Source organism: Mesoplodon densirostris, chromosome X (genome assembly GCF_025265405.1).
Source record: "Mesoplodon densirostris isolate mMesDen1 chromosome X, mMesDen1 primary haplotype, whole genome shotgun sequence".
Taxonomy (NCBI): domain Eukaryota; kingdom Metazoa; phylum Chordata; class Mammalia; order Artiodactyla; family Ziphiidae; genus Mesoplodon; species Mesoplodon densirostris.
In genome coordinates this window covers 89,550,980-89,574,412 of record NC_082681.1, presented here as the reverse complement: position 1 = coordinate 89,574,412, position 23,433 = coordinate 89,550,980, and the positions used below count along the sequence as shown (strand labels likewise).

At 35.1% G+C, this 23,433-nt stretch overlaps 1 protein-coding gene across 9 annotated transcripts in view; it reads left to right on the top strand.

Annotated features, from left to right (window-relative positions):
- KLF8 (KLF transcription factor 8) overlaps positions 1–23,433 on the top strand; it is a 346,775-nt gene that overhangs the window by 39,062 nt on the left and 284,280 nt on the right. For 7 of the 9 annotated variants that reach the window (XR_009530891.1, XR_009530893.1, XM_060087557.1 and 4 more), the window contains one exon: positions 5,799–5,850. The exons of 1 other annotated variant lie outside the window; for it this stretch is intronic. Coding sequence is in view for 4 of the 8 variants with exons in the window: in XM_060087557.1 (XP_059943540.1) it covers positions 5,844–5,850 (7 nt within the window). In the remaining 4 variants the exon portion in view is untranslated. Of the gene's footprint in view, positions 1–5,798; positions 5,851–6,605; positions 6,981–23,433 lie in introns of those variants that run through there. One more of the 9 variants, XR_009530892.1, reaches the window with a different exon arrangement.

Below are 23,433 nucleotides of genomic sequence, written 5' to 3'. Positions count from 1 at the left end.
TTGAGTGAGATGGGGACAACATGAGGAAGTTGGCACTCTGAAGCCTCCATGTCAATATTTATCAGTGAAGTATAGTAGATGCCAACAGAGGTGGTTACTCAGAGCTTGGAGAGTGTCAAGGTAGAAAGGATTCTAAGGTGCAAGTAAATATATCATTGAATTAACTGACTGTAGGCCTAGAGGAAGGCAATTGAGGCTTCAGTTGGGCTGATGTATTGAGAGAACTGGCATGTGGTGAAGGTCTAGATATCAGAATAAGGACTAAAAGGAGGTTTAGTGGGAGAGGCCCATGGGAGTAGTCAGGAGTTTAGAAGGATAAGACCATGTAATAATAGTTTTAGGGAATGAGAAGAGCAACTAGCATTTATTGAGTGCCTGTTATAAGTCTGTTGCCACGTGTGTTACCTCATTTATTCCTCAAGATAGATATAAACTTCTCTGAGCCTCACAAAACTATTCCGTTAAATGGGGACAATCTGATCATACATATGGAGTGTAGGAAGAAAAGATTTGTTGTTGAAGCGGCAGGAATGATAAACTCAATTTGAGTCATATTGCGTTTGCAGGCATCTCTGCTCTGAGGTAGATTAGTATATACCAGTATACTCTGTGACATCCATTCTGATTGGTTAATGCCCGTACCTTATTAGTTAGTTTTGAATATCATCCCTGCCCCTAGCAGTCTTCATTGTGCATACTTGGATGTCACTACAGGAAAGGATAAATGACTATAGAGCCCTGCATTTTAGGTTCTGTGTTAATCATTAACATCCCTGGGCTGAAAGACACGGTTGAACCAATTGTCCTTAAGACTACAGTTTCATTCCTCATTTTTGTGCTCTAAAAGGAGGCAGTACCATGTAATGGATAGAGTGTGGGCTTTGAGGGCAGATGATACAATTAATAAGTGTCTGAGCTGCTATTTGCCCTTAAAGTTCAGGCTCTTTTTTACCTCACCACACTGCCTCCTTTTATAGTTTGAGGTCTTGAGATAAGATTATTTCAAATAATGGCAAAGTTCAAAAGTAGGTGATTGAGGTAATATTGCAGCCCACTTAATTCTCTGGATAAGAAAATAAGTTCTTCAGAGCAACAGAAAATTTGGTAGTCATACTCCTGGAATTTAAGTGTTTAATTAAATTAAATTAATTAAATTAAATTAATGGTATGATATTGGCAGCAGTATATATATGTTCATATGACACTACTTTTATGAAACTCTAACTCTGTAAGACATTCTTGCATTCTAACCTTTTCTCTTTTGGAAATATCAAACAATAAATTGACAATGTAAGAGAAAGAAGACTCAACTTGGGTGGTATTAAACTTTCCTTCTAGGACAAGGATCGTACATAAGATCTTACATAAGATTGCATTGAGTCTGTAGATTGCTTTGTGTAGTAGAGTCATTTTCACAAGGTTGATTCTTCCAATCCAAGAACATGGTATATCTCTCCTTCTATTTATATCATCTTTAATTTATTTCATCAGTGTCTTATAATTTTCTGCATACTGGTCTTTTGTATCCTTAGGTAGGTTTATTCCTAGATATTTTATTCTTTTTGTTGCAATGGTAAATGAGAGTGTTTTCTTGATTTCACTTTCAGATTTTTCATCATTAGTGTACAGGAATGCCAGAGATTTCTGTGCATTAATTTTGTATCCTGCTACTTTACCAAATTCATTGATTAGCTCTAGTAGTTTTCTGGTAGCATCTTTAGGATTCTCTATGTATATTATCATGTCACCTGCAAACAGTGACAACTTTACTTCTTCTTTTCTGATTTGGACTCCTTTTATTTCCTTTTCTTCTCTGATTGCTGTGGCTAAAACTTCCAAAATTATGTGGAATGAGAGTGGTGAGAGTGGGCAACCTTGTCTTGTTCCTGATCATAGTGGAAATGGCTTCAGTTTTTCACCATTGAGGATGATGTTGGCTGTCGGTTTGTCATATATGGCCTTTATTATGTTGAGGAAAGTTCCCTCTATGCCTACTTTCTGCAGGGCTTTTATCATAAATGGGTGTTGAATTTTGTTGAAAGCTTTCTCTGCATCAATTGAGATTATCATGTTTTTCCTCCTTCAATTTGTTAATATGGTGTATCACGTTGATTGATTTGCCTATAATGAAGAATCCTTCCATTCCTGGAATAAACCTCACTTGACCATGGTGTATGATCCTTTTAATGTGCTTTTTGATTCTGTTTGCTAGAATTTTGTTGAGGCTTTTTGCATCTATATTCATCAGTGATATTGGCCTGTGGTATTCCTTCTTTGTGACATCTTTGTCAGCTTTTGGTATCAAGGTGATGGTAGCCTCGTAGAATGAGTTTGAAAGTGTTCCTCCCTCTGCTATATTTTAGATGAGCTTGCATAGGATATGTTTAGCTCTTCTCTAAATGTTTCATAGAATTCACCTGTGAAGCCCTCTGGTCCTGGGCTCTTTTTTGTTGGAAGATTTTAATCATAGTCTCAATTTCAGACCTTGTAATTGGCCTGTTCATATTTTCTATTTCTCCCTGGTTCAGTCTTGGCAGGTTGTGCATTTCTAAGAATTTGTCCATTTCTTCCAGGTTGTCCATTTTATTGGCATAGAGTTGCTTGTAGTAATCTCTCATGAACTTTTGTATTTCTGCAGTGTCAGTTGTTACTTCTCCTTTTTCATTTCTAATTCTATTGATATGAGTCTTCTCCCTTTTTTTCTTGATGAGTCTGGCTAATGGTTTATCAATTTTGTTTATCTTTTCAAAGAACCATCTTTTGCTTTTATTGATCTTTGATATCATTTTCTTCATTTCTTTTTCATTTATTTCTTATCTGTTTTTTATGCTTTCTTTCCTTCTGCTAACTTTGGTTTTTTGTTGCTGTTGTTGTTGTTCTTCTTCTTTCTCTAATAGCTTTAGGTGAAAGGTTAGGTTGTTTATGCAAGATGTTTCCTGTTTCTTAAGGTAGGATTGTATTGCTATAAACTTCCCTCTTAGCACTGCTTTTGCTGCATCCCATAGATATTGTGTCATCGTGTCTCCATTGTCATTTGTTTCTAGGTATTTTTTGATTTCCTCTTTGATTTCTTCAGTGATCACTTCGTTATTAAGTAGTGTATTTTTTAGCCTGCATTTTTTTTTTACAGATCTTTTCATGTAATTGATATCTAGTTTCATAGCACTGTGGTTGGAAAAGATACTTAATACAATTTCAATTTTCTTATATTTATGAAGACTTGATTTGTGACCCAAGATATGATCTATCCTGGAGAATGTTTGATGAGCACCTGAAAAAAATGTGTATTCTGTTGTTTTGGTAAGGAATGTCCTATAAATATCCATCAAGTCCATCTTGTTTTATGTATCATTTAAAGCTTGTGTTTCCTTATTTATTTTCATTTTGGATGATCTGTCCATTGGTGAAAGTGACGTGTTAACGTCCCCTACTATGAATGTGTTACTGTTCATTTCCCCTTTTATGGCTGTTAGTATTTGCCTATGTATTGACCTGCTCCTATATTGGGTGCATAAATATTTACAATTGTTATATCTTCTTCTTGGATTGATCCCTTAATCATTATGTAGGGTCCTTTGTAATACTCTTTATTTTAAAGTCTATTCTGTCTGATATGAGAATTGCTTCTCCAGCTTTCTTTTGATTTCCATTTGCATGGAATATCTTTCTTCATCCCCTCTCTTTCAGTCTGTGTGTGTCCTTAAGTCTGAAGTGGGTCTCTGGTAAACAGAATATATATGGATCTTGTTTTTTTATCCATTCAGCCAGTCTGTGTCTTTTGGTGGGAGCATTTAATCCATTTACATTTAAGGTAATTATCGATATATATGTTCCTATTCCCATTTTCTTAATTGCTCTGGGTTTGTTATTGTAGGTCTTTTCCTTCTCTTGTGTTTCTTGCCTAGAGAAGTTCCTTTAACATTTGTTAAGCTGGTGCCTAAAATTGCTTCTGGCACAAGGTTGACAGAATATATATACATATATATATATATATATATATATATATATATATATATATATATATATATATATATATACTTTTTAACATCTTTATTGGAGTATAATTGCTTTACAATGACGTGTTAGTTTCTACTTTATAACAAAGTGAATCAGTTATACATATACATATATCTCCATATCTCTTCCCTCTTGCATCTCCCTCCCTTCCACCCTCCCTATCCCACCCCTCTAGGTGGTCACAGAGCACCAAACTGATCTCCCTGTGCTATTCATCTGTTTCCCACTAGCTAGCTATTTTACATTTGGTAGTGTATATATGTCCATGCCACTCTCTCACTTTGTTCCTGCTTACCCTTCCCCCTCCCCGTGTCCTCAAGTCCATTCTCTGGTAGGTCTGAGTCTTTATTCCCATCTTACCTCTAGATCCTTCATGACCTTTCTTTTTTTTAGATTCCATATACATGTGTTAGCATACAGTATTGGTTTTTCTGTTTCTGTCTTACTTCAGTCTGTATGACAGAATCTAGGTCCATCCACCTCACTACAAATAACTCAGTTTCATTTCCTTTTATGGCTGAAAAATATCCCATTGTATATATGTGCCATATCTTCTTTATCCATCCATCTGTCTATGGACACTTAGGTTGCTTCCATATCCTGGCTATTGTAAATAGAGCTGCAATGAACATTGTGGTACATGACTTTTTGTGTGTGTGTGTGTGGTACACGGGCCTCTGACTGTTGTGGCCTCTCCCATTGTGGAGCACAGGCTCCGGACACGCATGCTCAGCGGCCATGGCTCATGGGCCCAGCCACTCCATGGCATGTGGGATCTTCCCGGACCAGTGCATGAAGCCATGTCTCCTGCATCGACAGGCAGACTCTCAACCACTGCACCACCAGGGAAGCCCAAGATGACTCTTTTGAATTATGGTTTTCTCAGGGCATATGCCCAGTAGTGGGATTGCTGGGTCGTATGGTAGTTCTATTTTTAGATTTTTAAGGAACCTCCTTATTGTTCTCCATAGTGGCTGTATGAATTTATATTGCCACCAACAGTGCATGAGCGTTTTGATTGAATCAGTGAATAGCTATCCTAAAGCATTTATGGGTTTTGGTACAGAATAGGTTCTCAATAAATATCTGTTGAATGAATGAGTAAGTGAATGCATAAATGAAGGCTACAGGTATGGTGTTCTAAGTTGTCATGTTATTCCTATAAACTGCACCTTAGCCCAATAACTATCCTCAATCCTATTTACTCCCATGGCTTTGAAGGTTTCACAAGGCTCTCAGTCGAATTCAGTATAGCTTTCTTTTCAGATATCTTATTTGTCCTTAGATCCTGGGATTCCAAAGGAAAAGAAGTGCTTCCCTGGTGGCACAGTGGTTGAGAGTCCGCCTGCTGGTGCAGGGGACACAGGTTCGTGCCCCAGTCCAGGAAGACCCCACATGCCACAGAGTGGCTAGGCCCATGAGCCATGGCCACTGAGTTTGCACGTATGGAGCCTGTTTATTTGAAGAAAAAGGACACATATGAAACAGAAAAGAACAATCCAAGACTGTATATGATAGATGATATAATTACATATTGCAGTGTGGTATCTTTGAAAAAAGTACTGAACAAGATAATCAAAGACCTCTTTTCTAGTTAGACATTGGTTTGCATCTTTGCCCTATCTGCTTATACTCTTCTTTTCACTTCTCTTCTCGCTGGCTGATTTTAACAACTTTGTAAGACAGATTTATATTTTTCTATTGTTTTGCTTATCATGGGTTGTTGCTGCCTCTCCTTCGAACAATATGTGTTTACCCATTCTTCTCCTTACTCTTTGTAGCCTGAAAATTATTATTCGTGACAGAAGGACAAAAAAAGAAGTAAAATGGAAGGTGAGGAGCATATTCCCCTATATCATTCATCAAATTTATACCAGTGACCTTGTGCAATTTCTGTACCCATTCCTTACTTATCTTTCTCTGAATATAAACAAAGTATGTTACCCTTATTGTTATTTTTGCAATCCTTAGTGCATTCTGGGACTTTTTGCTTTCTACTCCTTTGAACTATGGAGGAAGATATAGCTTCAGTTTCCTTTCACGGTAAAAGGGAGAGAAAAATATCTGGAACAGAGATAAAGAAAGGAGAAATGAAGTGATTTGTAGAGAAGAAAATAATACTTATAGAGTAGTTGTAAAGGTTTAAATATATCAGTAAATGCCAGGTGTTTGGAATAAAGCCTAGCACACAATAAATACTTACTAAATGTTAGCTATTACTCTTTGTATGGTATCTATGATGAAGGCTGCATCAGTAAAGGTCCTAGAAGAAAAAATAGATGCAACATTCATATTAAGTAATTTGAGGAGAGTTTAATACTTGAACTACTTACAAAGGTGTGAGCAAGGGATAGAAAAACCACAAAGGATAGTGTAATATCCTGGAGATAATAACAGTGGGTGCTGTTTGTACTCTTAGGACTTAAGGAGTGCAAACAGGGAGTGATTCCTGGAACTCAGTATGAGTAGAGGGCCACTTGGCAGGAGCTGTGATCTTTGGTTAAAGGAAGTAGCCAGCCCACAGCGACCTTGTAGTGTAGAAGTTGGGAGAATAAATACCTCAACGATACTCTCCGTTTGCTTTCCAGACTCTTGCTGGTAACTCTCATTGGCCAAACCTCAACCAAAAGCAAGAGGAGTGGGGATCCTGTTGATGGAGTATATATAAGCTAGTCTCCTGGGACAAAAAGCAGGATGGAGAAAGTGGAGGGGTGGATCTGGAAGATAAAACAGAAGATATCACCACAGTCATTATATAGACATAGAAGGTATAGTCTTCTAAGTATTAGGAGATAAATTGTGAGGCATTTATGGTGTGACCAACAAGTCACCTTTGGAAACATCTGGAGATTTCTGTGAGAAGATATGCATATTAGTTCACAAATAAAAGTCACCCACTTCGCCCCAGGGTTTAATCAATGACTTCAACCCAGAATGCTGCCCTGATGGAAGCTTCTTTATATGCCTACAAAAGTTATCTTTCTTTGGACCTTTTTCAGTCATAATACCTCAGACCTCTCTTGAAAGCTTATGCCCTTTTAAGGGAGGAGCTATGTTGCTGGTGTTTAAGAAATGATTGAGAAGGAGGTATATAAAAGAAAGAAGGTTGTTTCATCAGCTGGTACTAGAAAAAAAGACCTCAAGCTTAAATAGTCAAGTTTGTATATTTTTCTTCCTCAATCACTACTACTCCACTCTTCTATCACCGAGGAAAAATAAGACTATATACAATTGTGCTGGGAGAGTTCAAAGACCTCTGATTTGTTAGAAATCAGGGAAAGTCTTATAAGAAAAATGACATCTGAGCTAGGCTTTGTATAAAGGATATAGGCTTTAAAAATATAAACCAATATTTTAATACTTTTTGTTCATATCTCCTCTTATTTTCTATATGATTTAAAAGATAAATGCATAATCAATAATTATATATATATTAATGGGAACACAATGGGTAAACTTGTGTTTTTCCACATGTATAAATATCTCCTTTGTTGTTGTTTTTAATAGTACAACTTACATATTTCAAATGGACAACAAAATTAGTAGGATTTATGGTGTTTTAAGATAAACTACTTTTGAATGGGCACTTACTTTCCAGTACTTTGAGATTCACAAGACATAGCTAGAATATTTACTACTGTAGAAAATGTAGACTGCTGAAATCAAATGAAAGAGGGGACTCTGTGTGTGTGTGTCTGTCTGTCTGTCTGCGTGTTTTGATTGCTTGCCATTACAATGTTTTTCAGGTATTGGAAGAAGTTTCATATTTTGTTTAGACATCATTAGGCACAGAAACAGTTGTAGAACAACTTTGATGCTATCACTGATATGACTCTTACATCCATTACTCTATAAGATCTATTAACCCAGTTAATTATTTTTAGTTACAAAGTGGAGTTCTTCTTACAAAGACTGTGCTCAAGGCCCACATTCTATTTTTAAGGCTTTATATCTGGTTTTCATAAAATTCCCGAGATTGTGATGGCTACAATCTTATATCGTGGTCACATCTCCTTGTATTTTTTTTAACTGAGGTAAGAACACTTAACATTGAGATTTACACAAATGTTAATTATCTTAGCATATTGTCCTCAAATTTGATCTATGTCATCATCTATGGAAGGATTTCCTTATATTTAAAGGGTGAATAATATATATATATTAATCTCATATTTTCTTTATTCATACCTGTATCTATGTACATTTCAGTTGTTTCCACATCTTGGCTATTGTAAATATGCTGCACTGAACATGGGAGTGCAAATATCTGTCATCATGATTTCAGTTCTTTTGGATAAATACCCATAAGAGGCATTGCTACGTAACATGGTATATATATATATATTTTTTTCTGAATGGAAAATATCTTCTCTTTTTTATAGCAAGTTCTTATTAGTTACCCATTTTACACATATTAGTGTATACATGTCAATCCCAATCTCCCAATTCATCACACCACCCCCTCCCCCGCCGCCACTTTCCCCCTGGTGTCCATACCTTTGTTCTCTACATCTGTGTCTCAAATTCTGCCCTGCAAACCGGTTCATCTGTACCAATTTTCTAGGTTCCACATATATGTGTTAATATATGATATATGCTTTTCTCTTTCTGCCTTACTTAACTCTGTATGACAGTCTCTAGATCCATCCACGTCTCTACAAATGTCCCAATTTCGTTGATTTTTATGGCTAAGTAATATTCAATTGTATATATGTACCACATTTTCTTTATCCATTCATCTGTCAATGGACATTTAGGTTGGTTCCATGACCTGGCTATTGTAAATAGTGCTGCAATAAATATTGGGGTGCATGTGTCTTTTTGAATTATGGTTTTATCTGGGTATGTGCCCAGTAGTGGGATTGCTGGGTCATATGGTAATTCTATTCTTAGTTTTTTAAGGAACCTACATACTATTCTCCATAGTGGCTGTATCAATTTATATTCCCACCAACAGTGAATGAGGATTTCCTTTTCTCCCCACCCTCTCCAGCATTTGTTGTTTTTAGATTTTCTGATGATGCCCATTCTAACTGGAGTGAGGTGATACCTCATTGTAGTTCTGATTTGCATTTCTCTAGCAATTAGTGATACTGAGCAGCTTTTCATGTGCTTCTTGGCCATCTGTATGTCTTCCTAGGAGAAATGTTGATTTAGGTCTTCTGCCCAGTTTTGGATTTGGGTTGTCTGTTCTTCTAATATTGAGCTGCATGAGCTGTTTATATATTTTGGAGATTAATCCTTTGTCCAATGATTCGTTTGCAAATATTTTCTCCCATTCTGAGGGTTGTCTTTTCGTCTAGCTTGTAGTTTCCTTTGCTATGCAAAAGCTTTTAAGTTTCATTAGGTCCCATTTGTTTATTTTTGTTTTTATTTCCATTACTGTAGGAGGTGGATCAAAAAAGATCTTGTTGTGATTTATATCAAAGAGTGTTCATCCTAGGTTTTGCTCTCAGAGCTTTATAGCGTCCAATCTTACATTTAGGACTCTAATACATTTTGAGTTTACTTTTGTGTATGGTGTTAGGGAGTGTTCTAATTTCATTCTTTTACATGTAGCTGTCCAGTTTTCACAACACCACATATTGAAGAGATTGTCTTTTCTCCACTGTGTATTCTTGCCTCCTTTATCAAAGATAAGGTGTCCATATGTGTGTGGGTTTATCTCTGGGATTTCTATCCTGTTCTATTGACCTATATTTATGTTTCTGTGCCCATACCATATTGTCTTGCAAACTGTAGCTTTGTAGTATAGTCTGAAGTCAGGGAGTCTGATTCCTGCAGCTCTGTGTTTTTTTTTGGTAAAGACTACTTTGGCTATTTGGGATCTTTTGTGTCTCCATACAGATTTTAAGTTTTTCTGTTCTAGTTCTGTAAAAATGCCATTGGTAGTTTGATAGGGATTGCATTGAATCTGTAGATTGCTTTCGGTAGTATAGTTATTTTCACAATATTGATTTTCCAGTCCAAGAACATGGTATATCTCTCCATCTGTTTGTATCATCTTTGATTTCTATCATCAGTGTCTTGTAGTTTTCTGCATGAAGGTCTTTTGTCTCCCTAGGTAGCTTTATTCCTAGGTATTTCATTCTTTTTGTTGCAATGGTAAATGGGAGTGTTTCCTTAATTTCTCTTTCAGATTTTTCATCATTAGTGTATAGGAATGCAAGAGATTTCGGTGCATTAATTTTGTATCCTGCAACTTTACCAAATTCATTGATTACCTCTATTAGTTTTCTGCTGGAATCTTTAGGATTCTCTATGTATAGTATCATGTAATCTGCAAAGAGTGACAGTTTTACTTCTTCTTTTCCACTTTGGATTCCTTTTTCTTCTCTGATTGCCGTGGCTAGGACCTCCAAAACTATGTTGAATAATAGTGGCGAGAGTGGACATCCTTGTCCTGTTCCTGACGTTAGAGGAAATGCTTTCAGTTTTTCACCATTGAGAATGATGTTTGCTGTAGGTTTGTCATATTTGGCCTTTATTATGTAGAGGTAGGTTCCCTCTATGCCCACATTCTGGAGAGTTTTATCATAAATGGGTGTTGAATTTTGTCAAAATAATTTTTCTGCATCCATTGAGATGATCATATGGTTTTTATTCTTCAATTTGTTAATATGGGGTATCACATTGATTGATTTGCACATATTGAAGAATCCTTGCATCCCTGGGATAAATCCCACATGATCATGCTGTATAATAATTTTAATGTGTTGTTGGCTTCTGTTTATTAGAAGTTTGTTGAGAATTTTTGCATGTGTATTCACCAGTGATATTGGTATGTAATTTTCTTTTTTTTTTAGTGCCTTTATCTGGTTTTGGTATCAAGCTTATGGGGGCCTCAGAGAATGATTTTGGGAGTGTTCCTTCCTCTGAAAATTTTTGGAAGAGTTTGAGAAGGATGGGTGTTAACTCTTCTGTAAATGTTTGACAGAATTCACCTGTGAAGCCATGTGGTCCTGCACTTTTGTTTGTTGGAAGATTTTAAATCACAGTTTCAATTTCATTACTTTTGATTGGTCTGTTCACATTTTCTATTTCTTCCTGGTTCAGTCTTGGAAGGTTATACCTTTCTAAGAATTTGTCCATTCTTCCAGGTTGTCCATTTTATTGGCATAGAGTTGCTTGTAGTAGTCTCTTAGGATGCTTTGTATTTATGCAGTGTCTGTTGTAACTTCTCCTTTTTCATTTGTAATTTTATTGATTTGAGTTCTCTCTCTCTTTTTCCTGATGAGTCTGGTTAATGGATTATCAATTTTGTTTATCTTCTCAAAGAATCAGCTTTTAGTTTTATTGATCTTTGCTATTGTTTTCTTTGTTCTATTTCATTTATTTCTGCTCTGATCTTTATGATTTCTTTCCTTCTGCTAACTTTGGGTTTTGTTTGTTCTTCTTTCTCTACTTCCTTTAGGTGTAAAGTTTGATTGTGTATTTGAGATTTTTCTTGTTTCTTGAGGTAGGCTTGTATTGCTGTAAACTTCCCTCTTAGAACTGTTTTTGCTGCATATCATAGGTTTTGGATCATCGTGTTCTTATTGTCATTTGTCTCTAGTTATTTTTTTTTAATTTCCTCTTAGATTTCTTCAGTGACCTCTTGGTTATTTAGTAACATATCATTTAGCCTCCATGTGTTTTATTTATTTACATTTCTTTTCCCTGTAATTGATTTCTAGTCTCATAGTGTTGTGGTCACAAAAGATGCTTGATATGATTTCAATTTTCTTAAATTTACTAAGGCTTGATTTGGGACCCAAGATGTGATCTGTCCTGGTGAAAATTCCATGCTCACATGAGAAGAAGGTGTAATCTGCTGTTTTTGGATGGAATGTCCTATAAATATCACTTAAAAATATCTGGTCTATTGTGTCACTTAAAGCTTATGTTTCCTTACTAATTTTCTGTTTGGATGATCTGTCCATTGGTGCAAGTGAGGTGTGAAAATCCCCCATTATTTTTGTGTTAATGTTGGTTTCCTCTTTTAGAGCTGTTAGAAGTTGCCTTATGTTGAGGTGCTCCTATATTGGGTGCATATATATTTATAATTGTTATATCTTCTTTTTGCATTGATCCCTTGATCATTATGTAGTGTCCTTCCTTATCTTTTGTAACATCCTTTATTTTAAAGTCTATTTGTTCTGATATAAGTATTGCTACTCCAGCTTTCTTTTGATTTCCTTTTGCATTGAATATATTTTTCTATCCACTCACTTTCAGTCTGTATGTGTCCGTAGGTCTGAAGTGGGTCTCTTGTAGACAGCATATATATGGGTCTTATATTTTATCCATTCAGCACGCCTGTGTCTGATGGTTGGAGCATTTAATCCACTCACGTTTAAGGGTATGATCGATATGTATGTTCCTTTTACCATTTCCTTAATTGTTATGGGTTTGTTTTTGCAGGTCCTTTTCTTCACTTGTGTTTGCCACTTAGAGAAGTGCCTTTAGCATTTGTTGTAGAGCTGATTTTGTGGTGCTGAATTCTCTTAGCTTTTTCTTGTCTGTAAAGCTTTTGATTTCTCCTTCGAATCTCCTTCGAGATTCCTTTCTCCTTCGAATGAGGTCCTTGAAGGATAGAGTAATATTCTTTGCAGGTTCTTCCCTTTCATCACTTTAAATATATCATGCCCTTCCCTTCTGGCTTGTAGAGTTTCTGCTGAGAAATCAGCTGTTAACCTTATGGGAGTTCCCTTTTATATTATTTGTCATTTTTGCCTTGTTCTGTTCAATAATTTTTCTTTGTCTTTAATTTTTGAAAATTTGATTACTATGTGTCTTGGTATGTTTATCCTTGGGTTTATCCTGCCTGTGACTCTCTGCCCTCCCTGGACTTGGGTGGCTATTTCCTTTCTCATCTTAGGGAAGTTTTTGACTATAATCTCTTCATATATTTTCTCATATCCTTCCTCTCTCTCTCATCCTTCTGGGACCCTTATAATGTAAATGTTGTTGCATTTAATATTGTCCCAGTGGTCTCTTAGGCTGTCTTCATTTCTTTTCATTCTTTTTTTTTCTTTATTCTGTTCTGCAGCAGTGAATTCCACCATTCTGTCTTCCAGTTCACTTTTCCGTTCTTCTGCCTCAGTTATTCTTCTATTGATTCCTTCTAGTGTATTTTTCATTTCAGTTATTGTATTGTTCATCTGTTTATTTGTTCCTTAATGTTTTTAGGTGTTTGTTCTTTTATTCTTGTATGTTTTTGTTGAACATTTCTTGCATCTTCTCGATCTTTGCCTCCATTCTTTTTCCGAGGTCCTGGATCATCTTCACTATCATTATTCTGAATTCTTTTTTTCTGGAAGGTTGCCTATCTCCACTTCATTTAGTTGTTTTTCTGGGGTTTTATCTTGTTCCTTCATCTGGTAAATAGCCTCTGCCTTTTCATCTTGTCTCTCTTTCTTTGAATGTGATTTTTGTTCCACAGGCTGCAGGATTGTAGTTTTCTTGCTTCTGCTGTGTGCCCTCTGCTGGATGAGGCTATCTCCAAAAATAACTTCTTGTTAATAAATGTATTTCACCAAATTGCTTGCAGGTGTGTCACAACGTACCAAACACCCACTTTCTGATCCTCCAAGAGTTAATGTCTTCTCAGAGTAGATGTCTGTTCTCATGCAGAGAAGGGAAAAGAAAGGTGTCCTCAAGGCAAAGAAAGTCTTGACATCTGCTAGGGCAACCTCTCCCATGATGTCTGCCACAGCCTTGGAATTCTCTCACATGGTATTTCTATGTTTAATATTTTGAGTAACTTTTATACTTTTTGCACAGTGGCTGTGCCATTTTACATTCCCACATTAGGAAAAAAGTTTTCCAATTTCTCCATATCCTCAACAAAACATGACTTTCTTTTTTTTTTAATAATAACTATTCTAACAACTATGAGGTGATATCTTATTGTGGTTTTGATTTGCATTTCTTTGGTGATTAGGGATGTAGAGCACCTTTTAATATACCTGTTGGCCAATTGTACGTTGTCTTTGGAGAATTGCCCATTTAACTCCTTTGCCTATTTATTTATTTATTTATTTATGCTACTCAGTTGAAGCAATTTCTTCTATATTTTGGATATTAACCCCTTCTCAGTTATATGGTTCACAGATATTTTATCCCAATCTATAGATTGCCTCTTCATTTTGTTAATTTTGTTCTTTGCTGTGAAGAAACTTTTTAGTTAGATGTAAAAAAAAAAAACTTGTCTAAATTTGCTTTTGTTTCCTGTACTTTTGGTGTCATATCCAAGAAATTATTACTGACACCAATGATATGAAGCTTCTCCCCTAAGCTTTCTTCTAAGAGTTTTTACTGTTTTAGATCTTATATTTAAATCTTTAATCAATTTTGAGTTGATTTTTATTTATGGTGTAGATAAAAGATTCAATTTCATGATTTTGCAAGTAGGTATCCAGGTTTTCCAGAATCATTTGTTAAAAAGTTTATCTTTTACCCATTGTATATTCTTGGAGTCCTTGTAGAGTATCAGCTGATTGTCTATGTGTGGATTTATTTCTGGGTTCTCTATGCTTTTCCATTTTCTATATGTCTGTTGTCATGTCACTACTCTACTGTTTTAATTACTGTAAATTTGTAAAATATTCTGAAATCAGGAAGTGTGATGTTTCCAGCTTTATTTTTCTTATTCAAAATTGCTTTGACTATTTAGGGTCCTTCATTGTTCCATATGAATTTTAGGACTTTTTTCTATTTCTCTAAAAAATGCCATTCAGATTTTGATAGAGAATGAATAGTTTCTATAAATTACTTTTGGTACTATGGACATTTTAATGATAGTAAGTCTTCTAATTCATGAATATGGGATGTCTTTCGACTTATTTTTGTCTCTTAAATTTTTTCATCAAAGTTTTATGGTTTTCAGTATACAAATCTTTCACTTCTTTAGTTAAGTTTGTAAGTATTTTATTTTTTTCGATGCTATTATAGTTAAAACTGTTTTCTTTGTATGACGTCAGCTGTGGGCCTTTTATATATGAATTTTATTATGTTAAGATAATTTTCTTCTATTCTCTCTTGAGAGTTTTTATCATGACAGAATGTTGAATTTTGCCAAATGCTTTTTCTGCATCTATTAAGATGATCTGGTGATTTTATCCTTCATTCTGTTAATGTCCAATATTGCATTGATTAATTTTTATATGTTGAATCATCCTTGCACTCAAGCATAATTTCCACTTGGTCAAAGTTGTGTGATCCATTTAATAAGCTATTGAATTTTATTTGCTAGTATTTTGTGCAAAATTTTTGCATCTACATACGTTAGGGTAATTGACCTACAATTTGCTTTTGTGTGTGTGTATGTGTGTGTGTGTGTTATTTTCTGCTTTATAACAAAGTGAATCAGTTATACATATACATATGTTCCCATATCTCTTCCCTCCTGCATCGCCCTCCCTCCCACCCTCCCTATCCCACCCATCCAGGCAGTCACAAAGTACGGCGCTGATCTCCCTGTGCTGTGCAGCTGCTTCCCACTAGCTATCTACCTTACGTTTGGTAGTGTATATATGTCCATGCCTCTCTCTCGCTTTGTCACAGCTTACCCTTCCCCCTCCCCACATTCTCAAGTCCATTCTCAAGTAGGTCTGTGTCTTTATTCCCGTCTTACTCCTAGGTTCTCCATGATATTTTTTCCTTAAATTCCATATATATGTGTTAGCATACTGTATTTGTCTTTCTCTTTCTGACATACTTCACTCTGTATGACTGACTCTAGGTCTATCCACCTCATTACAAATAGCTCAATTTCATTTCTTTTTATGGCTGAGTAATATTCCACTGTATATATCTGCCACATCTTCTTTATCCATTCATCCGATGATGGACGCTTAGGTTGTTCCCATCTGTGGGCTATTGTACATAGAGCTTCAATGAATATTTTGGTACATGACTCTTTTTGAATTATGGTTTTTTCAGGGTATATGCCCAGCAGTGGGGCTGCTGGGTCATATGGTAGTTCTATTTGTAGATTTTAAGGAACCTCCATACTGTTCTCCATAGTGGCTGTACCAATTCACATTCCCACCAGCAGTGCAAGAGGGTTCCCTTTTCTCCACACCCTCTCCAGCATTTATTTTTTCTAGATTTTTTTGATGATGGCCATTCTGACTGGTGTGAGATGATATCTCATTGTAGTTTTGATTTGCATTTCTCTAATGATTAATGATGTTGAGCTTTCTTTCATGTGTTTGTTGGCAATCTGTATATCTTCTTTGGAGATGTGTCTATTTAGGTCTTCTGCCCATTTTTGGATTGGGTTGTTTGTTTTTTTGTTATTGAGCTGCATGAGCTGCTTATAAATTTTGGAGATTAATCCTTTGTCAGTTGCTTCATTTGCAAATATTTTCTCCCATTCTGAGGGTTGTCTTTGGGTCCTGTTTATGGTCTCCTTTCCTGTGCAAAAGCTATGAGGTTTCATTAGGTTTCACTTGTTTATTTTTGTTTTTATTTCCATTTCTCTAGGAGGTGGGTCAAAAAGGGTCTTGCTGTGATTTATGTCATAGAGTGCTCTGCCTATGCTTTCCTCTAAGAGTTTGATAGTTTCTGGCCTTACATTTAGGACTTTAATCCATTTTGAGCTTATTCTTTTGCATGGTGTCAGGGAGTGATCTAAACTCATACATTTACAGGTACCTGTCCAGTTTTCCCAGCACCAATTATTGAAGAGGCTGTCCATTCTCCACTGTACATTCCTGCTTCCTTTATCAAAGATAAGGTGACCATATGTGCGTGAGATTATCTCTGGGCTTTCTATCCTGTTCCATTGATGTATATTTCTGTTTTTGTGCCAGTACCATACTGTCTTGATTACTGTAGCTTTGTAGTATAGTGTGAAGTCAGGGAACCTGATTCCTCCAGCTCCATTTTTCGTTCCCAAGATTGCTTTGGCTATTCAGGCTCTTTTGTGTTCCCATACAAATTGTGAAATTTTTTGCTCTAGCTCTGTGAAAAATATTAATGGTACTTTGATAAGTATTGCACTGAATATGTAGATTGTTTGGGTAGTATAGTCATTTCCAAAATATTGATTCTTCTAATCCAAGAACATGGTGTATCTCTACATCTGTTGGTATCATCTTTAATTTCTTTCATCAGTGCCTTATTGTTTTCTGCATACAGGTCTTTTGTCTCACTAGGTAGTTTTATTCCTAGGTATTTTATTCTTTTTTTTTTTTTGCAATGGTAAATGGGAGTGTTTCCTTAATTTCTCTTTCAGATTTTTTGTCATTATTTTATAGGAATGCATGAGATTTCTGTGCATTAATTTTGTATCCTGCTTACTTACCAAATACATTGATTAGCTCTATTAGATTTCTCATGGCATCTTTAGGATTCTCTATGTATAGTATCATGTCATCTGCAAAGAGTGACTGTTTTATTTCTTCTTTTCCAATTTGTGTTCCTTTATTCCTTTTTCTTCTCTGATTGCGGTGTCAAGGACTTCCAAAATTATGTTGAATAATAGAGGTGAGAGTGGACATCCCTGTCTTGTTCCTGATCATAGTGGAAATGCTTTCAGTGTTTCATCATTGAGAATGATGTTTCCTGTGGGTTTGTTGTATATGGCTTTTTTTATGTTGACGTAGGTTCCCTCTATGCCCACTTTCTGGATTGTTTTTGTCTTAAATCGGTGTTGACGTTTTTCAAAATCTTTTTCTGCATCTATTGGGATGATCATATGGTATTTATTCTTCAGTTTGTTAATATGGTGTATTACATTGATTGATTTGCATATATTGAAGAATCCTTGCATCTCTGGGCTAAATACATTTTGATCATGGTGTATGATCCTTTTAAAGTGTTGTTGGATTCTGTTTGCTAGTATTTTGTTGAGGATTTTTGCCTCTATATTCATCAGTGATATTGGTCTGTAATTTTCTTTTTTTGTAGTGTCTTTGTCTGGTTTTGGTATCAGGGTGATGGTGGCCTCATAGAGTGAGTTTGGGAGTATTCCTCCCTCTGCAGTTTTTTGGAAGAGTTTGAGAAAGATGGGTGTTAGCTCTTCTGTAAATGTTTGATAGAATTCACCTGTGAAGCAATCTGGTCCTTCACTTCTGTTTGATGGAAATTTTTAAACACAGTTTCAATTTCATTACTTGTGATTGGTGTTCTCATATTTTCTATTTCTTCCTGGTGCAGTCTTGGAAGGTTATAACTTTCTAAGAATGTGTCCATTTCTTCCAGATTGTCCATTTTATTGGCATAGAGTTGCTTGTAGTAGTTTGTTAGGATGCTTTGTATTTCTGCTGTATTAGTTATAACTTCTCCATTTTCATTTCTAATATTATTGATTTGAGTCCCCTCCCTCTTTGTCTTGATGAGTGTGGCTAATGGCTTAATAATTATGTTTATCTTTTCAAAGAAGCGGCTTTTAGTTTTATTGATTCTTGTTATTGTTTTCTTTGTGTCTATTTCATTTATTTCAGCTCTGATCCTTATGATTTCTTTCCTTCTGCTAACTTTGGGTTTTGTTTGTTCTTCTTTCTCTAGTTCCTTCAGGTGTAATGTTAGATTGTGTATTTGAGATTTTTCTTGTTTCTTGAGGTAGACTTTTATAGCTATATACTTCCATCTTACAACTGCTTTTGCTGCATCCCATAGGTTTGGGATCATCATGTTTTCATTGTCATTTGTCTCTAGGTATTTTTTGATTGCTTCTTTGATTTCCTTAGTGATGTCTTGGTTATTTAGTAACGTATTGTTTATCCTCCATTTGTTTTTTTGTTGTTTTTTTTTTACTTTTTTCCCCTGTAATTGATTTCTAATCTCATAGCATTGTGGTCAGAAAAGATGTTTGATATGATTTCACTTTTCTTAAATTTACTGAGGCTTCATCTGTGACCCAAGATGTGATCTATCCTGGAGAATGTTCCATGCGCACTTGAGAAGAATATGTAATCTGCTGTTTTTGGATGGAATGTCTTATAAATATCAACTAAATCTATGTGGTCTTTTGTGTCACTTAAAGCTTGTGTTTCCTTATTAATTTTCTGATTTGATGATCTGTCCATTGATGTAAGTGTGGTGTTAAATTCCCCCACTATTTTTGGGTTGTGGTTGCTTTCCCCTTTTATAGCTGTTAGCAGTTGCCTTATGTATTGTGGTGCTCCTCTGTTGGGTGCATATATATTTATAATTGTTATATCCTTCTTTGATTGATCCCTTGATCATTACATAGTTTCCTTCCTTGTCTCTTGTAACATTCTTTATTTTAAAGTCTATTTTATTTGATATGAGTATTGCTAGTCCAGCTTTCTTTTGTTTTTCATTTGCATGGAATATATTTTTCCATCTCCTCACTTTCAGTCTGAATGTGTCCCTAGGTCTGAAGTGGGTGTCTTGTAGACAGCACATATATGGGTCTTGTTTTTCTCTCCATTCAGCAAGCCTGTGTCTTTTTGTTGGAGCATTTAATCCATTCATATTTAAGGTAATTATTGATACATATGTTCCTATTACAATTTTCTTAATTGTTTTTTGTTTTTTGGGGTATTTTTGTAGGTAATTTTCTTCTCTTGTGTTCCCCACTTAGAGAAGTTCCTTAGCATTTGTTGTAGAGCTGGTTTGGTGGTGATGAATGCTCTTAGCTTTTGCTTGTCTGTAAAGCTTTTGATTTCTCCATCGAATCTGAATGAGATCCTTGCTGGGTAGACTATTCTTGGTTGTAGTTTCTTCCCTTTCATCACTTTAAGTATATCATGCCACTCCCTTCTGGCTTGTAGAATTTCTGCTGAGAAATCAGCTGTTAACCTTATGGGAGTTCCCTTGTATTTTACTTGTCATTTTTCCCTTGATGCTTTCAATGATTTTTCTTTGTCTTTAATTTTTCCAATTTGATTGCTATGTGTCTCGGAATGTTTCTCCTTGGGTTTATCCTGTATGGGACTCTATGCACTTCCCAGACTTGGCTACCTATTTCCTTTCCCATGTTAGGGAAATTTTCGACTATAATCTCTTCAAATATTTTCTCGTGTCCTTTCTCTCTCTCTTCTCCTTCTGGAACCCCTATAATGCAAATGTTGTTGTGTTTAATGTTGTTTCAGAGGTCTTTTATACTGTCTTCATTTCTTTTCATTCTTTTTTCTTTACTCTGTTCTGCAGCAGTGAATTCCACCATTCTGTCTTCCAGGTCACCTATCCATTCTTCTGCCTCAGTTATTCTGCTGTTGATTCCTTCTAGTGTATTTTTCATTTCGTTTATTGTATTGCTCATGTCTGTTTGTTTTTTCTTTAATTTTTCTACATCTTTGTTAAACATTTCTTGCATCTTCTCGATCTTTGCCTCCATGCTTTTTCCGAGGTCCTGGATCATCTTCACTATCATTATTCTGAATTCTTTTTCTGGAAGATTGCTTATCTCCATTTCATTTAGTTGTTTTTCTGAGGTTTTATCTTGTTCCTTCATGTAGTATATAGCCCTCTGCCTTTTCATCTTGTCTATCTTTCTGTGAATGTGGTTTTTGTTCCACAGGCTGCAGGATTGTAGTTCTTTTTGCTTCTGTTGTCTACCCTCTGTATTTCTCCTTTAATGTCTCTCTGCACCAGAATTTCCCAAAATATTTTGTCTTAGGAACTTTACAATCTTAAAAATTATTGAGGATTCCAAAGGGTTTTGTGTATATGAGTTTTACTATCCAAATTTACAGTACTAGAAACTAAAAAAAAAATTAAAATAATATTCAAGCAGAAACTATTAACTTATTTATAATTAACTAAGCAGAAGAAAAAGAGAGAGGAAAACAAAGATGAGAGAAATAGCAAACAAATAATAAAATGGTAAATTTAATTTTAACACATCAGTAATCATAGTCAATATAAGTCATGTAATGGCTGTAAGAAAGGCTGTGACTGTCACACTTGTTAAAAGGCAAGACAGAGCTGTCTGCTACCTACAATGAATTTTAAGAACCACAATTTATAAATATAAAGTCACAAATAGATTAATAAAAGATGGAAAAGGATATACTATGCTAACACTAATCAAAAGAAAGCTGAGAAGTTTATATTAGTATAAGACAAATTAAATGTCAGAGCAAAGAATATTATCAAGGATGAAAAATGTAATTTCATAATGAAAATGTTATCAATTCATAAAGAAGACATAAATATGTTTATGAAACTAGTAACAGAGCATCAAAATACTTGAAGCATAAACTTAGAGAACTTAAAGGAGAAATGGACAAAGTCACAATTATAGCCAGAGGTTTTATCACTCCTTTCTTAATATTTGATAGAAAAAAGGAAGAGTCAGTAAGGATATATAAGACTATAAGAGCATTGTCAATCAACTTGACCTGATATTAATAGAACATTCTACCTGGAAAGAGAAAATTATACATTCTTTTTAAGCACAAATGGAACATTTACCAAGGTAGACTATATTTGAGGCTATAAAACAATCCTCATAACTTTAAAATAATGCAAACCTTATAAAGTATATCCTGTGATCAGAAATGATTATTTTAAAAATCTAATAACAAAAAGTTACCTAGAAATCCTCCAAATATTTGGAAACTAAACAATAACTTTGAAGTAACCCATTGATTAAAGTATAAATCAAAATAGAAATAAGAAGGTAAGTGAATTGAATAAAAATAAAAATGTGATATCAAAATTTGCCAGGTGCAACTTAAGCAGTGCTTGGAGGGAAATGTGTAGCACTAAATGACTATTTTAGAAAAGAAGAAAGGTCTCATTACAATGGCCTCATCTTCTACTTATGAAACTTGAGAAAGAATTGTAAATTAAATCCATAGTGAGCAGATGAAAGTATATAATACACACAAGAACAGAAACCAATGGAGGAGAAAAGAGAAAAGCAATGTAGAAAAACAATGTTTCCTAGAGAAAATCAATAAAATTGGCAAACACCTAGCCTCACTCAGGAGGAAAAAGAGAAAAGAGAAATCATCAACATCAAGAGTGACGGGTCAGGGACACCCCTGGTGGTGCAGTGGTTAAGAATCTGCTTGCCAATGCAGGGGACACGTGTTTTAACCCTGGTCTGGGAAGATCCCACATGCCACAGAGCAACTAATCCTTTGTGCTACAAATGCAGAACCTACCTTCTAGAGCCTGTGAGCCACAACTACTGAGCCTGCATGACTAGAGCCCGTGCTCTGCAACAAGAGAAGCCACTGCAATGAGAAGCCCATGCACTGCAGCAAAGAGTAGCCCCCACTCACTGCAATTAGAGAAAGCCCGAGTGAAGCAATGAAGACACAACACAGCCAAAAATAAATAAACAAATAAATTTAAAAAAATGAGTGAAGGGGCAGACATCACTAGTGATCTTACAGACATTAAAAGGATAATAAATGAATACTATATAAAACTTAATACCAAAAAATTTGAAAAATTTGATGAAATGGACACATTTCTTGAAAGGCACTAACTATCAAAGCTAACTGAAGAAGAAATAGATTGTCTGAATTGTCTTATATTTATTTTAAAATGATTTTGTAGATTAAAACTTTCCCAGAAGGAAAACTGGAAATCTCTTTTCCTATATGTGTTCCTTGGTGAATTATTCCAAATATTTATGTGAGGAATAATACTAATCCTACACAAACTCTTCTAGAAAATAGAAGACAGAATCCTTCCCAACTCATTATATGAGGCCCTGGTACCACAACTAGACAAAGGCAGTATAATTAAAGAAAACTACAGACCAATAGCTTTCTCCATAAAATTTTCGGAAATAAAATTCAATAATATATTGAAGGAGAATATATCATAACCAAGTAGAGTTTATCACAGGAATTCAGGATTGGCTTAACATTTGAAAATTAATCAGTGTATTTTATTATATTAACAGATTAAAGACAAAAAGGTCTGATCATCTCAATGGATGTTTAAGAAGCATTTGTTAAAATCAAGTACCCATATGTCGAAAAATTTCAGCAATCTTGGAATAGAAGGGAACTTCATCAATCTGATGAGTATCTACAGAAATCCTCCTGCTATTATTGTATTTACTGGGAAGACTAGTAATCCCCCCACCAATCAGGAGTAAGACAGGCATACCCACACTAATTACTTCTACTCAGCATTACTGGGCATTCTAGCAAGTGCAATAAGAAAAGAAATAAGAGCCAAACAAGCTGGAAAGGAAGAAATAATTTTTTTTATTCATAGATGATCTGATTGTCTACTTAGAAATTCCTAAGGACTTTTTAAAAACATTACTATAACTAAGAATTGACCTTAGTAAGCTCACAAGATACAAATATTAATTGTATTTCTCTAATGCAGCAATGGAAACTCTGAAATATAAATTTAAAAGATCACTACCAATTATAATACTATCACACATGTTATATAATTAAAGAAAATATTGACAAAAGATGTGCAAGACCTGATGACAAAATTAAAAGACATCACTAAGAAGAATTAATGAAGATCTAA